The sequence below is a fragment of the Zonotrichia albicollis genome, chromosome 4 (genome assembly GCF_047830755.1).
Source record: "Zonotrichia albicollis isolate bZonAlb1 chromosome 4, bZonAlb1.hap1, whole genome shotgun sequence".
NCBI lineage: Eukaryota > Metazoa > Chordata > Aves > Passeriformes > Passerellidae > Zonotrichia > Zonotrichia albicollis.
Genome location: NC_133822.1, coordinates 17,218,038 through 17,231,086, shown reverse-complemented (window position 1 = coordinate 17,231,086; position 13,049 = coordinate 17,218,038). Strand labels below are relative to the sequence as shown.

At 43.2% G+C, this 13,049-nt stretch overlaps 1 protein-coding gene across 3 annotated transcripts; it reads right to left on the bottom strand.

Moving 5' to 3' along the window:
* Positions 1 to 223: 223 nt before the first annotated feature.
* FAM118A (family with sequence similarity 118 member A) lies at positions 224 to 11,446 on the bottom strand. Of its 3 annotated transcripts, XM_074538965.1 has the most exons (9): positions 11,342 to 11,446; positions 11,215 to 11,307; positions 8,173 to 8,228; positions 6,730 to 6,982; positions 5,284 to 5,505; positions 4,488 to 4,616; positions 3,455 to 3,740; positions 1,820 to 1,852; positions 224 to 446 (listed from the first exon to the last, which is right to left on the bottom strand). In XM_074538965.1, the coding sequence occupies exons 2-9, from the start codon at positions 11,272 to 11,274 to the stop codon at positions 349 to 351; spliced, it is 1,137 nt and encodes a 378-aa protein (XP_074395066.1). In that variant the 5' UTR covers positions 11,275 to 11,307; positions 11,342 to 11,446; the 3' UTR covers positions 224 to 348. The 3 variants fall into 3 exon arrangements, with proteins under 3 accessions (XP_074395066.1, XP_005482755.2, XP_005482756.2); XM_005482698.3 differs by lacking the exons at positions 11,215 to 11,307; positions 11,342 to 11,446 and adding an exon at positions 9,563 to 10,793; XM_005482699.3 differs by lacking the exons at positions 11,215 to 11,307; positions 11,342 to 11,446 and adding an exon at positions 9,586 to 10,793.
* Positions 11,447 to 13,049: the final 1,603 nt, after the last annotated feature.

Genomic DNA, 13,049 nt, shown 5'->3' with positions numbered 1-13,049 from the left:
CCCCTCTATTTCAAAGGCACTTTTGACAGATTCAAATGTTGGGTGGCTTCACCTGGGGAAGAGTTTGGTCCAAGTAGCTTCACCTAGATGCAAAGAGAAGTTGCATCTGCTTCTGTCTGACCCTGCAGGTTGTGCCTGAGTGGTCTGGCAGTGCCAGGGGAGTGACTCATTTTACTATCAAGCTTTACACACAACACATTTATGGCTTTAGAAGAGAGAAAGCTAGTATGTACAATTTTATTCCACTTAAAATCATGAAAATACCAGCTCAAAACTTCCCATGCAGCAGATGTTAAACACCTACTGTTAAAAAGCTTCTGGGGTTGGCCTTTGGTGTCTGGAGTTTTTTCATTCAAGAGTGGGCATATCTGACTCTTTGATCCTCTTAGGAGAATCAGTGCCACTTTCTCCTAACTTCCTTTTAGCACAGTCCACACATGATGTTCCTGGGGTGAGAGAGGGGAAAAAAAAAACACATTACTATTGCCATAGCCATGTGCTTGGTGTACTTTTTATTGTAAGCACCAGCTAGCAAGATAAACACAATCCTGGCTTCCCCCCAAGGTTCTCATCTTTGGATTCTGAATTACATGTAACATTAACCCTGCTAAATGTCTGGGCTCAAGCTCTCCCCCAACACTGATCTCTGGTACTGCCACAAACAACAGGCACTCAGCTCAGGATTCAGCTGCCTTTTGCAAAGCTAATTTAACACCTGTAAAATTCACACCTGGATCCCTTATTCAGAGGTCCCAGTTTGAGCTGGAGGGTTGAAATAGATTAGCCCAGTGATCTTAACTTGAACCAGCCCTGAAGTCTGCAGCAAAAATCCTTGGTGTAAGCTGCTGTTGGAAGTACATAAATAGCATAACTGGAGAGTAAAGTGAATGGAATAGAAACTCCTTCAAAAGCAGAAGGTTGTGGGGTTTTACATTAAATAATCTTGAGTTTTTTACTTGGTTTATTCTGAACTACAAGTAAACAGGTGCCTAAACTACCTAAAGATGGTGCTAACAAGTTTAGTAAAGGAGGACTGTTTAAGAGGGACTGGAATAAATTGTACTGAAGGTTTTGGTTTCTCTTCTGCTTAATTGTACTTACCGAAACTGAGATTTATGAATTTAGTTGAGAGAAAGTTAAGTTTAAAAATCCCACTGGAATTACAAAACTCATCTCCGGCTTTACACCTGCACACAAGTGTCTTCGAGCTTGTGTGCAATTTTTGACTGGGGAAGAGCAGGGTTTGCACCTCCTGCACTGCCCAAGGCCCTTAATGCAGTACCAAATGATACTTCTGTACAATTCTGACGTTGGCTGCAGCACAGATGTCTCAGGAGTGGCATCTTTTGAAGTTGTTTCACTATTACTTCTCCATCAATTGGAATGTATTATTGCTTGGGTTATTCACAGAACTGGTACAAAGCTCACAAAGCAACCTGAACAACTCAGCTGTAAAATCACCTTCAGTACCACACCCTTGAGATTCACTCTTCCTGACCCCCTTAAGGAACAGAAACATGTATTTGGAAATCTAAGCCAAAAATCTCATTGATGTTAGCATGTAAAAGCTCCAGAAGATGTATATAAAAAGTTACTAGCATTCACCAGAGTACTATGAAGTACTGTCATTTGTCATTTGATGGATTTAAAAAGGCCATCAGTTACCTGCTGCTAGGAAGAAAGAAAACCAGAGAGTAAAAAAGAGCATTCAGCAAACTTTCAGAGCTAAATGCACAGTAATTACTTTATTACTTTGGAAATCATTTTCTTCTGTGGGTAGGATAATGGAACTTTCTGTAAAAATAAAAACATTACTTACCCAAGAGCGTTGTGCTGTCCACCCGGTCAGCATCTAGAGAAGTGTAAGAGACATCACCAACACACATGAGCATCCAGGAGGGTTTTACACTTTTATGCACCATCCCAAAGCAGCAAGGTTGTATTTAGAATCCCAGAATGGTCTGGGTTGGAAGGGATGTTAAAGCACATCCAGTTCCACCCTCCTGCCAGGGGCTGGGACACCTTCCACTATCCCAGGCTGCTCTAAACCTGTCCAGCCTGGTGACCATCCAGCCCATTTTTTTACCCACATACCCCAAGTCTTCCTTTTTTCCCTTTTTAAAAGTAAGGGTTATGTCTCCTCTTTTCCAGTCAGTGGGAAACAGAATTTTTCAAATCATATGGCTAAGCAACTTCATTCATGGTTTAGCAGATTGAGAATTTCACCAGGACATGATTACTCCAGCCCACGTCACTGCCAACCCTGACCTCAGGTGCAGCTGAGCCTCTCCTCTCTGCTGGGCTCTTTCACCTCTCCTAGGAACTGGTCCTCAAGGCATTCCAGGATTCCTGGACTGCTTGTGGTTTGCTGTGTTCCTTTTCCTGTAGCCCCCAGTCTGCATCAGGCTTATCTTGGTTTTGCATTTCTTATTTCTTTGATATAACTCTCTTAACAAACTCCCCCTGCTACATTTTAGAATAGACTTTGTAAATAGGCACAAAAAGCCAAACACTGACAGTTGGGTGATGTACAGAGCACTTCTGCTCACCTGAAAATGGTTTTGTTTGGGATCTTGACTTGTAAATGAGGTCACAAGGTTTTCAAATCTGAGTAAGGTCCCTCTTCTTACAAGTCTGCTGCAAATCAGACTGCAGAGAAACTTCCTAAAATCTCAGTGGTGTGATAATTACTTTTTTCTAGCCTTCATGCAAAGAAAAACATAATGCAGTCTAATTGGAATATTCATCAAGTCACAAAAGCCAGGATATTAATTTGGACACACACTTTTCAGGGAAAGGTTCCTCCTATGTAGCAACTGGGAATAATTTTAGACAAAACAGTTTCACTGAAATGATAAACAGAAGAGCTGTCAAACAGTGATTCTTCCCAAGGTCATTTAGTTATTTTCCTCTTTTCTCTGGATAAACCAAAACTAAACTGTCCTTGCTTGGAAAGCATTAAAGAAATCTCTCTCCTTAGACATACAGTTGTTGTTTCTCTTCACAACCCTAAGGGTACTAAGGCAAACACTTACTGGATGCAGTGATTAAATTTCCCATTCTATGCTCAGTCAGATATTGTGGCTCAACCAGCTTATCCCACCAGCTAATCCTCTCAATTCTCTTAATCTCTTTTCCTGACAAGTCAGATTTCTGACAATGTAATACTCAATAAGCTCAAGTAGTTCACATCATAAATACATATTAAGTGAACATCTTTACCAAATACTAACAAAGACACAAATCCAGAATTCAAGATTAAATTTGCAAGAATCCACAGACCTCCAAAATCCACAGATTTCATAAAAACCCATCTAGTTACAGTTTGGCCACATGTCCCTCACAAGCAACAAAGCTGCACATGAGGTCAGTGCCTTGGATCAGCTGCAGAGTTCAGGCAGGGCAAACTGCCCAGGACCTGCTGCAGATTGTGCTGTTGATGAAATCACATTACCTGGACTTCTCTGTTTGCAGATTTGAGCAGTCAGATCCTGGACATACTCAGGGAATTGTTGGAAGCAGTCCCCATAGGACACCACTTTTATTCCATGCAGCAGCATATCTGCCTGCAGCTTAAAAAAGTGGTCTTCATTTTCTTTAAGCACCAACATGTAATGTTCTAGATCCACTTTGTTCTTTACTGTGTAAAGAAAAAGAGCCTGGAATATCTGGTCACGCAGAGTCTCTCCACAGCCCAAAAACAAAAAGGATTTGGTTCTGTACAAGTTCTGGAGAACCTCCTGTGAAGGAACAGAAAGAAAGAAGAGCCACATTTACTTCAGCAGACAAAAGCCAAGGTCAGAACTTTTAAAATACATCAGCCAGAAAAGGTTCAGCAGAGCAGAACCTCACTAGTGACCTGAAAAAAGCAAATGTTTTAGGACCAGGCCAAAGTGACATTTCAAAGCCATTGTTCCTACACAAAAAAGGGCAAATTTATAATACAAATATGGGAGTAGGAACAAGATGATCTTTAAGGTCCCTTCCAACCCAAGCCATTCCATTTAATTTAAATAGGCATGTAAGTGCTGCCAGCAAGGGAATTTAAATTGAAAGAATTGAGTGACATAATATTGTGAATCAACATCTAAATATGGAAAATGAGTATTCCTGACCAAATGTTTGACTTCCTATGACAGCTAACATATTAAGTCCAGGGTCCTGGTACTGGTTTAAACCCCTAAGAAACCTAGCAATCACATGATGATGAATCCTTGTCCTGCTGTCCAGTACTTTGAGGCTCCTGTTCTTTGCAGAGATAAACACAAACTGTGACCTCCAGCTGAGGGGTTTGGCTGTGATTTACACAGCCAAGGGCACAGACTGCCCTTGCAACAGAGCCATCTTCCTGAATAATTCTGAATAGTTCCTCTGGTCGCCAAGTATTTCATTTATATGATCCCACAGAACCTTAGATATCTTGTCTGCAGTGATTACAAGAAAACTGTTTGGCAAAACATAGTCAAAATTTTAAGAGTCATACAAACCATGACTTCAGGATCTTGAGTAACATCTTTATATCCTGAGGGATCGAGCACCATTCCACAGGGATCTGTATATAAGCCATGAATATGAAGAACTCCATATTTTACATGGCCCCTTGCCCACTGAAGAACCTAAAGCACATCATGCAAGATACATCCTTTTATTATTATACACCACACTCACCATGAATCTGCAAAACTATACAGCTGAACTGACTCATAAACCACTTAAAGCAAAACCAACTCCTTTAGCACTTTCCTACAGCAAGAGATTGTTAGGATTTAAAGTGAGCTGTGTAATTAGTAATTACAAAGAGGTGATGGCTGACACTGCAGCTGTCTCTGGCTTTTTGGGTTAAACAGCCAGTCAACCAAGGAGCAAGTTCCAGCAGCACTGACAGAAAGGTATGAACAGCAAATTAACTACCAGCCAGGTGAAATTCTATTTGGCATTTTAACAATGACTTTAAACAAGTTAAATAATGTGTGTTTTTTTCCAGTAAATGGCAGGGAACTGGTTGATAAACATAACATATCACTGAAATTCTCCTTGGTAACTGTTACCAGATTATTTAGAATAAAGAGATATGTAAAAGAAATGTCTGGGCATCAGCTGTAACTTATAGACATAAAACAATGCATGCAACAATTAACAAAGACATAGACAATTATCATTAACATAAGACATGCAACAACAACTTTTAGTCTTGACTCTTTAAACAGAAAAACATCTTTCAGTGCAGCTTATGTGCCAACTTGTCACAAATTAAGTCTAATAATTTTACAGCTCTCATCATACCTTATCCTTATCTTTAAGGTCTAAAGATTCCATGGGTTTACCCTGTTGCTGACCAAATATTTCAAGCAGGTTATCATAGTTCGTAGTCAGAACCATTGTGCCTCTCTCCATTAACCTCAGGATGGACAGCAGAACCACAGGGTTCTGAATGTGATGCTCCAAATTATCAAACACCTCCATGAGGCAATCCTGAAAGAAGTTGGGCTTGGTGTCCCCGGTACGCTGAGGAAAGAAGAGAGGAACAGTTGTCTGGGTTTCTCAAGAGAGCTTGTAATACAAGCACAGTAGAACAACACTAAAATTAAATCACCCTGGATTCACACACCAGTATTTTATCAGTATTCAGCTATTCAGTATATCCTGAATATCCCTGAGATATAGTATAAAGAGGGATTGGGGGAGGACAGCAATTTCTGTGTTTTCATTCCTGGCTGATAAAACTTTATATGATTAAATCTGCTATGAACACATGCAGACTTATTGTCACACTAGAGCTGTTGAGAGGCTCACCCCAGCCTACATTTAGCACTATGTCTGTCACCCAGATTATTTAAACTAGAAGGAAGACTTGGCAAAGGTCTTAACACTGAAAACCTCTGGAAACTCAGATGGATGAGTGAGACTGGGCATGCATGGGCTGTCCTCAGGGCAGTATGATCTGCACTGGTGATTGACAATGTGTGGCCCCAAGGCCATCAGCAGCTATCTGTACTTACAGGGTCTCTCCAGTTATAGCCACAGATCTAGAAATTCCTCTTTCAATCTCAAAAACACTACAGCAAATATTTAATAGTCAGCACTCTTGTTTGCATTAATTCTGATGAATGCTAACTTATACTAAAACTCAGGGATTTTTTTAGTCTCCCCAAAATGTAAAATGTGCTGTGACATTCACATTCCCTGAACATGATTCCTTCACCAAGGGTTTTTCTCCTGGGAAGCTGAAAGGCAGTGAGAAACCTCAGAGAAAAGAAAAACAAATCTTATCTGATTTGCTTCTCCTGTGTTGTGCTGATGTAAAATGTGTTTGAAGATCATTTACCCACAGGTGATTGTTTCATTGGATTCTGGGGTGAGTTGTTTTGACTCATTAGGGCCAATTAGGGCCAAGCTGTGTCAGGACTCTGGAAAGGGTCACGACTTTTCATTATTATCTTTTTAGCATTCATTAAGCATCCTTTCTGTATTCTTTAGTATAGCATAGTATTTTTTAATATAATATAATATAATATAATATAATAAAGTAATAAATTAGCCTTCTGATAAGACGGAGTCCCCCTCATCGTTCCTTCCTTCCTTCGTCAGTGGCTCTGCATTTACAATAATATGATTATTCACAAAATTTCTATTTCACCATTTAAAAAATCAACTTTTGGAAGTAATTTTCCCTTAGGACAAAAGCACATAGTAGGCTTAGAAATGAACAGAGGTAACAAACATACTCACTGGTGACATCTTCCTGATGAGATCATGTGCCACCACAAGCAGGTCCCTCTCTTTGGCCACTTTCTTACGGAATTCAGCGACGTCCCCAGGGTGCAGCACCTCCAGCTGCTCAGCTGCTCCAAGCACAGCCTCGATGCAGCTCCTCCAGGAGCACAGTGCTGGGATTCCAGGGGCCACTGCAGCGCTCACCCCCGTCCCTATCACCAGCAGAAGGTCCCGAGGCTGCTTTCTTATCAGACTTTTTAGGAATTTCCTTAAACACAGAAAACAAAAGCGTTCATTGCTCACAGCGCATGAAGAACTCAGGGACTGACTCCAGAAGTTCACCTGAGCCATTAAAGTGTCTCCAAAACACCAACAAACCTGCAGGAACACAGTTCTCCATTCCATTCTCCTCTATTCCAGCCACAGAAGCTCATGGCCTCCCCCAAACCAACAAACAGCCTTGATGCCTTTTTGCCATTTCAGAGAAATAAATGTGCATGGTTAATGCCAGCCAAAAAAAGGCTGCAACTTCAAATCACCACTATCTCTGACATCCAAATTGGTAATTGCCAATTTCCAGGGCAAGCCAAACACCATTTCCAATGAAATTTTGAAAAAGGAAGGCAAAAGATTGACCAATGACTGAACTAACACATATGTGATAGAGAGGAAGTACAACTATTTCAAAGGGACAAGTCACGCTAAACCAAGAAAACAAATTTTTGGTTTTTTTTCAGGGAAAAAGTTGACTATTTTATTCTCATTTCTGATCACTGTAGGATATGTGAACATGGCAATCATGCTGGTTCAGCTCAAGGGTTCATCCAACTCACTGTTTTGACATTACTACCCACAGATCCCTCTCAGAGGAGTGTTGGTGTTACATCCACAGTCTCTGCAGAAACCAGCACAGAGGAATGTGAGGAAAATCTGCCTTTCATGATTACTCAGCAAATAAGTGAAAATGCATACAGCAAAATCACTCTGTACAAACAAGGATTTCAGCAGTACAGAAACCCAGAACTCCCCTGACTTTCCAAACTGCCTTTACAGATTTTCAGTTCCTGGCAACATGGTAATAAAGACGATTAACACATCTTATTTCACAATCATTTGAAACTATGCAGGTCAAACTATAATGGTCAACTTGAAATGGCCTCAGGCAAAGCAATAAACATGCAGGTATGGTTGCCAGCTAGTGCCTACAAATAAAATATGTTTGATACCTCCATGCCTTCCTGCTACATTTAGCCCAAATTCTTTCCTCTCATTGTTTACTCCTCATAAACAAACTGAGTGAGCATGAAGTAGTAGATCAGTGAAGGAACTAGCTCCTGGGATAATTTCAAGTTTTCTGCCATGATGTTGTTCTTGTATTCAATATTCAGTAGTTTATTCCCACTGTGATTTCAGATTTTCATTAAGAGACAGCTTTGTATCAACTCTAATAAAAGTTACCTGTTTTTCTGTTCATTTCTAATGGTGGCCCCTTCTGGTGAATCCATCTCTGAGCCCTGAATAAAAAGAAAAGCAAAATAATTATTAATGCTTCTACCTTAGAAAAAGCCAAAACCAAAACCAGATGAATTACTGTTGATTTTCTTTCTCTTTATTCCTTAAACCAAGTGTTTTAATATCAAGGCTTCATGTGTCACATCCCAGTGAAGCCAGGCACTGATGGAAACAAACCTGCCAAAGGAGAAGTGTGCAAATCCAGCACACTCCAGTTGAGCTTCCAAATGCCACAGGCCTGAGATAACAGAGATGCAGCTAAAAAATACTTGTGTCTAAATTCAGGATAAAATTTATCACACCCCTAAAACTACAAGTCATTTCAAGTCAATTAATGAGTTGCTTGATTTTATTTCCTGCTCACAAAAAGCCCTCTGGCTACAGGACCAGACTGCAGGGTATGAGAGATTTTATCTAAAATACTTGCTGAGAAAAAAAATAACTTATTTCTGTATCATCTACTATGCCTTATGTCTGAAGTACAACAAAGACTCTGTCCTGGCAGGAGAACTGGCTATGGGGTCATTACTTAGAAACCCCCAAATTTCATTACAAGGGTTTATTTTTTTGATGAGGATGTAATTTTTGGTTGGCTTTGAGACAGAGTTTTTGGTGATGGTGATGGCAAACTGCAGTCCCTAATCTCCCAAATAAACATTGTGCCAGAGCCTAGGGCTCCTAAGGTAGTTGCCAGCTCTCTCATTCATGTGCTGGAAACTAATTTGGAAGCAAGAAACTCCAAGTTTGGAGATGATTTGACTAACAAAATCCCAAAAAATCCCAAACCAAACCAAAAAACACAAACAAAAAACAAACCATCCCAAGGCCCCTCCAAGAAAATTTAAAACCCACAAAAAACCAAAACAAACCCAAACAAAAAACCCCACAGATGTCTTCAGTAAATTCATTCAGGGTGTTTTTTAAGGCAGAAAAATCTTTTCTTGTTGTAATATTTATTTTCTCTGTACTCCCTTCCCTGAGGTGCCCCACCTGTTGTCATTAGCACATCCAAAAATCAGGACAATAACCTGTTTAAGGCAAAGCACTTCCAAATCACACAGGCTGACAGAAACCTTCTGGATCACCAAGGTCACCACCCCAGCGTCTCCATAATCACGCCAAAACATGTCCCCTTCATACACGGGAACATTACAAGTGCAAAAGGCAAAAACAAAAGTGCAAAACAAAAAATGCACAATGAAAAAACAAGGCGGGAAGGAAGCGCAACTTATTTTTGTGGAAAAGATAGTTCTTATTTTATAACCCCATTCAGGAAAGCTTTATTAATATTATTATAATTTTATTAAAATCCCCACATTTAATAAGAACATCTCACCACAGGCTGCTGTCAATACCAACATTTCAGGCCTTGCTGTTTCCTTTCAGCTCCCAAAGTTATTCCTGGAAGGCGCAGCGGGAGCAGCGATCCCACCGAGGAATGGCTGCGATGGGGGATGCAGGTCACATCTCCCGGTGCTCCGAGCGCTGCCTGCCGCTCCGGGACACCCTCCGGGCCTGACCGCAGGTGTGGACAGCCGCTTGCCAACCTGGCTTCCCCTGGAGCTGGGAGCCCACTGTGGTCCAGGGATGCCCGGCAGCCGGGATGCGAGCTGGCTCCTTACTCCCAGCACAACGAGGGGACATCGGATCAGCTTCTAACCTCGCATCTTTCCTGCCCGACACACTCCGGGCTTATCGGTGAAATAACAGCTCTGTTCACCGGCTGGAGCTCCGGGTGACCGGGCTGATTCACAAAGCGAGTGTTCCCAGACACTTTGCTAGCTGAAAACAGCCTAAAACGTTCGACCCTAAAGGAATGCCCGGTCCCGAGCCCGCCAGTTCCCGCTGAGGAGAACCACGAACAACGCCGGGAGCAGGAGCCAAGCCGGGCCAGCCGCTCCCAATTCCCCGAGGGCTGCTGAGTTCACGAACCGGGCCGGGACAGCCGCTCCCAATTCCCCGAGGGCTGCTGAGTTCACGAACCGGGCCGGGACAGCCGCTCCCAATTCCCGGCCGGCTGCTGGGTTCAGGAGCCGGGCCGGGACAGGACAGCTGCTCCCAATTCCCTGGGGGCTGCTGGGTTCAGGAGCCGGGGCAGGACAGCCGCTCCCGATTCCCGGCCGGCTGCCGGGCCGGGCCAGCCGCTCTCAGTTCTCTGGGGGCTTCTGGGTTCAGGAGCCAGGCCGGGACAGCCGCTCCCAATTCCCTGGGGGCTGCTGGGAGCTGGAGCTGGGCCGGGACAACCGCTCCCAATTCCCTGCCGGCTGCTGGGTTCAGAGCTACGCCGGGGCAGCTGCTCCCAATTCCCTGCCGGCTGCCGGGCCGGGAGAGCCGCTCTCAATTCCCTGGGGGCTGCTGGGTTCCGAGCTGGGCCGGGACAGCCGCTCCCAATTCCCTGCCGGCTGCCGGGCCGGGAGAGCCGCTCCCAATTCCCTGGGGGCTGCTGGGTTCCGAGCCAGGCCGGGCCAGCCGCTCCCAATTCCCTGCCGGCTGACGGGCCGGGAGAGCCGCTCCCGCCGCTCCCAATTCCCGGCCGGCTTCCGGGAGCGCCCCGGACGCGCTGCGGAGCCGAACCTCCCGCCGCCCGGGAAACAGCCGCCCCGCCGCCGAGGTTCCGCGCAGCTTGCGATCACAAATGCGGATTGCCACCAGAATCTGCTCCCAAATCGCGGCAGTTCCGCTCAAACCCCCAGCAGGGTGGGCGGCGGGTCTGTCCGCTGGGTCCCGGTCTGGGATCGGGCATGGGAGCGGCTCCTCTCACTGGAAACCCCTGAGAGGCAAGAGCGCCCAGCTGCGGGTCTGTGTGAAGCACAGCAGCAGAAAGCGACCTGGCTAACCCGCGTATTAAGCATTTGGTGCTCTGAAAACGTATTGGCGATAGAAGTGTTAGAGATGCAAAACACTACAGTGAGGAAACATTTAAATAAATAAGTAGATAGATAGATAGATAGATAGATAGATAGAAGCAAGCATAGACGGCGGCGTTACCTTGGGCGGCTCTACAGACGGCACGGCGGGGCTGGCGGGGGTGGCCGGGGCATCGTGCATGAGGCGCGGTGCTGTGAGGCCGTGACAGCAGTGACAGCAGTGGCACAGGCCACCCGGGACAGCAGTGGCACAGGCCACCTGGGCACAGTAACCTGCCGGGAGAGCAGGGCAGGGCAGCCCGGCGCTGCACACAGCCGGCTCCCCTCAGCGAGTCACAGCGCCAACACCCACAGCGCCTCCCTCCTCCTCTTCCACTTCCAATCCTTCTCTCTCTCCCTTTTTTTTTTTTTTTTTTTTTTTTTTTTTAGCTTTTAATATCTTAAAGCCGAAGTGTAAAAACTTCCAGGTCCTTCAGCATGGTTTATTCTGGTGTTTGGTTAACAATATTTAGCTCAGTTGCAGCTTTTTTCCCATCAGCAGTTCCCCCTCCCTTTGAAGCGCCTCGCTTTAAATCTTACTAGGCAGATAACTAAAGGCTCTAATTGTGCCCAAGGAGGCTGTAACAGACCTGTACCCCCAAATTCCTGTTGCAAAACTGTGTTGAAAATGCCTAATTCTCTGGTTTTAATTCCATAACTGGGGTTTTCAAGGCTATGTGCAGAAGGAATTCTCTGCTGTGAGGGTGGTGAGGCCCTGTCAGAATAAGAAATTTCCCTAACAGAACAGAAATGTGAAAAACACCAATCACTTGTTTTTAAAATTTTAAAAGTTTAATAGCAATAAAAATTGTTATAAAAATAGTAATACAATTAGAGTAATAATAATTTGGACAAATTGAATTAGGACAATATGAGACAATAGAGACAAAGAGTTACGGACGTCCGGGTACCTTTTTCTGGGCAGCATGAGCCCGAAAAAGGACACACATTAACAAAGGATTAACCCTTAAAAACAATAGCCTGTTGCATATTCATACACCTCATACATGATGCATAAATTTCATTCAAATACAGGATTCTGTCTGGTCATCGTCAATTTCTTCCTCTGAATCCTAACAGCACCTTCGAGACAGGAAGAAGTTTGTTTCTTCTGAAAAGAGGGCAATAAATTCTTTTTCTCTGAAAGATTTAGGTGTCCTGTGGCTACTATCTTGCTGCGAGTCCTTTCTTTAAAAAAAGTATCCTAACATAGCATAGTTTCTATTTTAACATTTTTTATAACTTAAAACAATATTTAATACAGTACTTAAGAGAATTAATACAGCATTACTTTCTAACACAACACATATAATATTCATTTTAATATTTGCGAAAAGCCAACCATAAAATACATGCACCTTACACAAGAAAGTTTGCTTGTCAATGTAGCTGAAGTTTGTTAACAGACCAAAACTTGTACTCATACCACAGCCTTCCATGTGCCTCAATGAGCATGCAAAAAATACCTATTCATCTCAGAGATTGATGACACTCTTGCTAAAATTAAATTAATTTAATATCTTAAAAATGTGTGAACATTGTAAGCTCCATCTGTGCTCACAGGATGTTCTGATCCTTTCCCTTTTGTTTATTTAGCAATTATGTCATTAGCTTATGTAGAAAATAAGATCAAAAAATAATTAAACAGCCAAGCCACAAGCACTATTTCTTTCTGCCTGGTAATAAGAGCTAATTCCAGCACTAGTTAATAATTTTCACTCAACTTACTGATTCCTTCCTTAGTCCTCATGTAATCACTGTAATTTGCATGAGCAAGGAGGATGTACAAGGTCTGGTGGTTGGAACAGGAGACCAGACAGTTCCTCATCTTGCTTGTTATGTGAACCTGAGAAGTTGTTTTTACAGCCTTTACAATTTAGGTATCCCTGCCAAGTGAGAGCAAGGCTGTTTATGAGC

Coding starts and splice junctions, on each gene's coding strand:
- FAM118A (XM_074538965.1), bottom strand. CDS start 11,274: ATGCACGATGCCCCGGCCACCCCCGCCAGCCCCGCCGTGCCGTCTGTA. Junction 1,853..3,454: donor CTGCAAACAGAGAAGTCCAG/GTAATGTGATTT, acceptor ACACTTCTCTAG/ATGCTGACCGGGTGGACAGC. Junction 447..1,819: donor GGACAGCACAACGCTCTTGG/GTAAGTAATGTT, acceptor CTCTCACCCCAG/GAACATCATGTGTGGACTGT.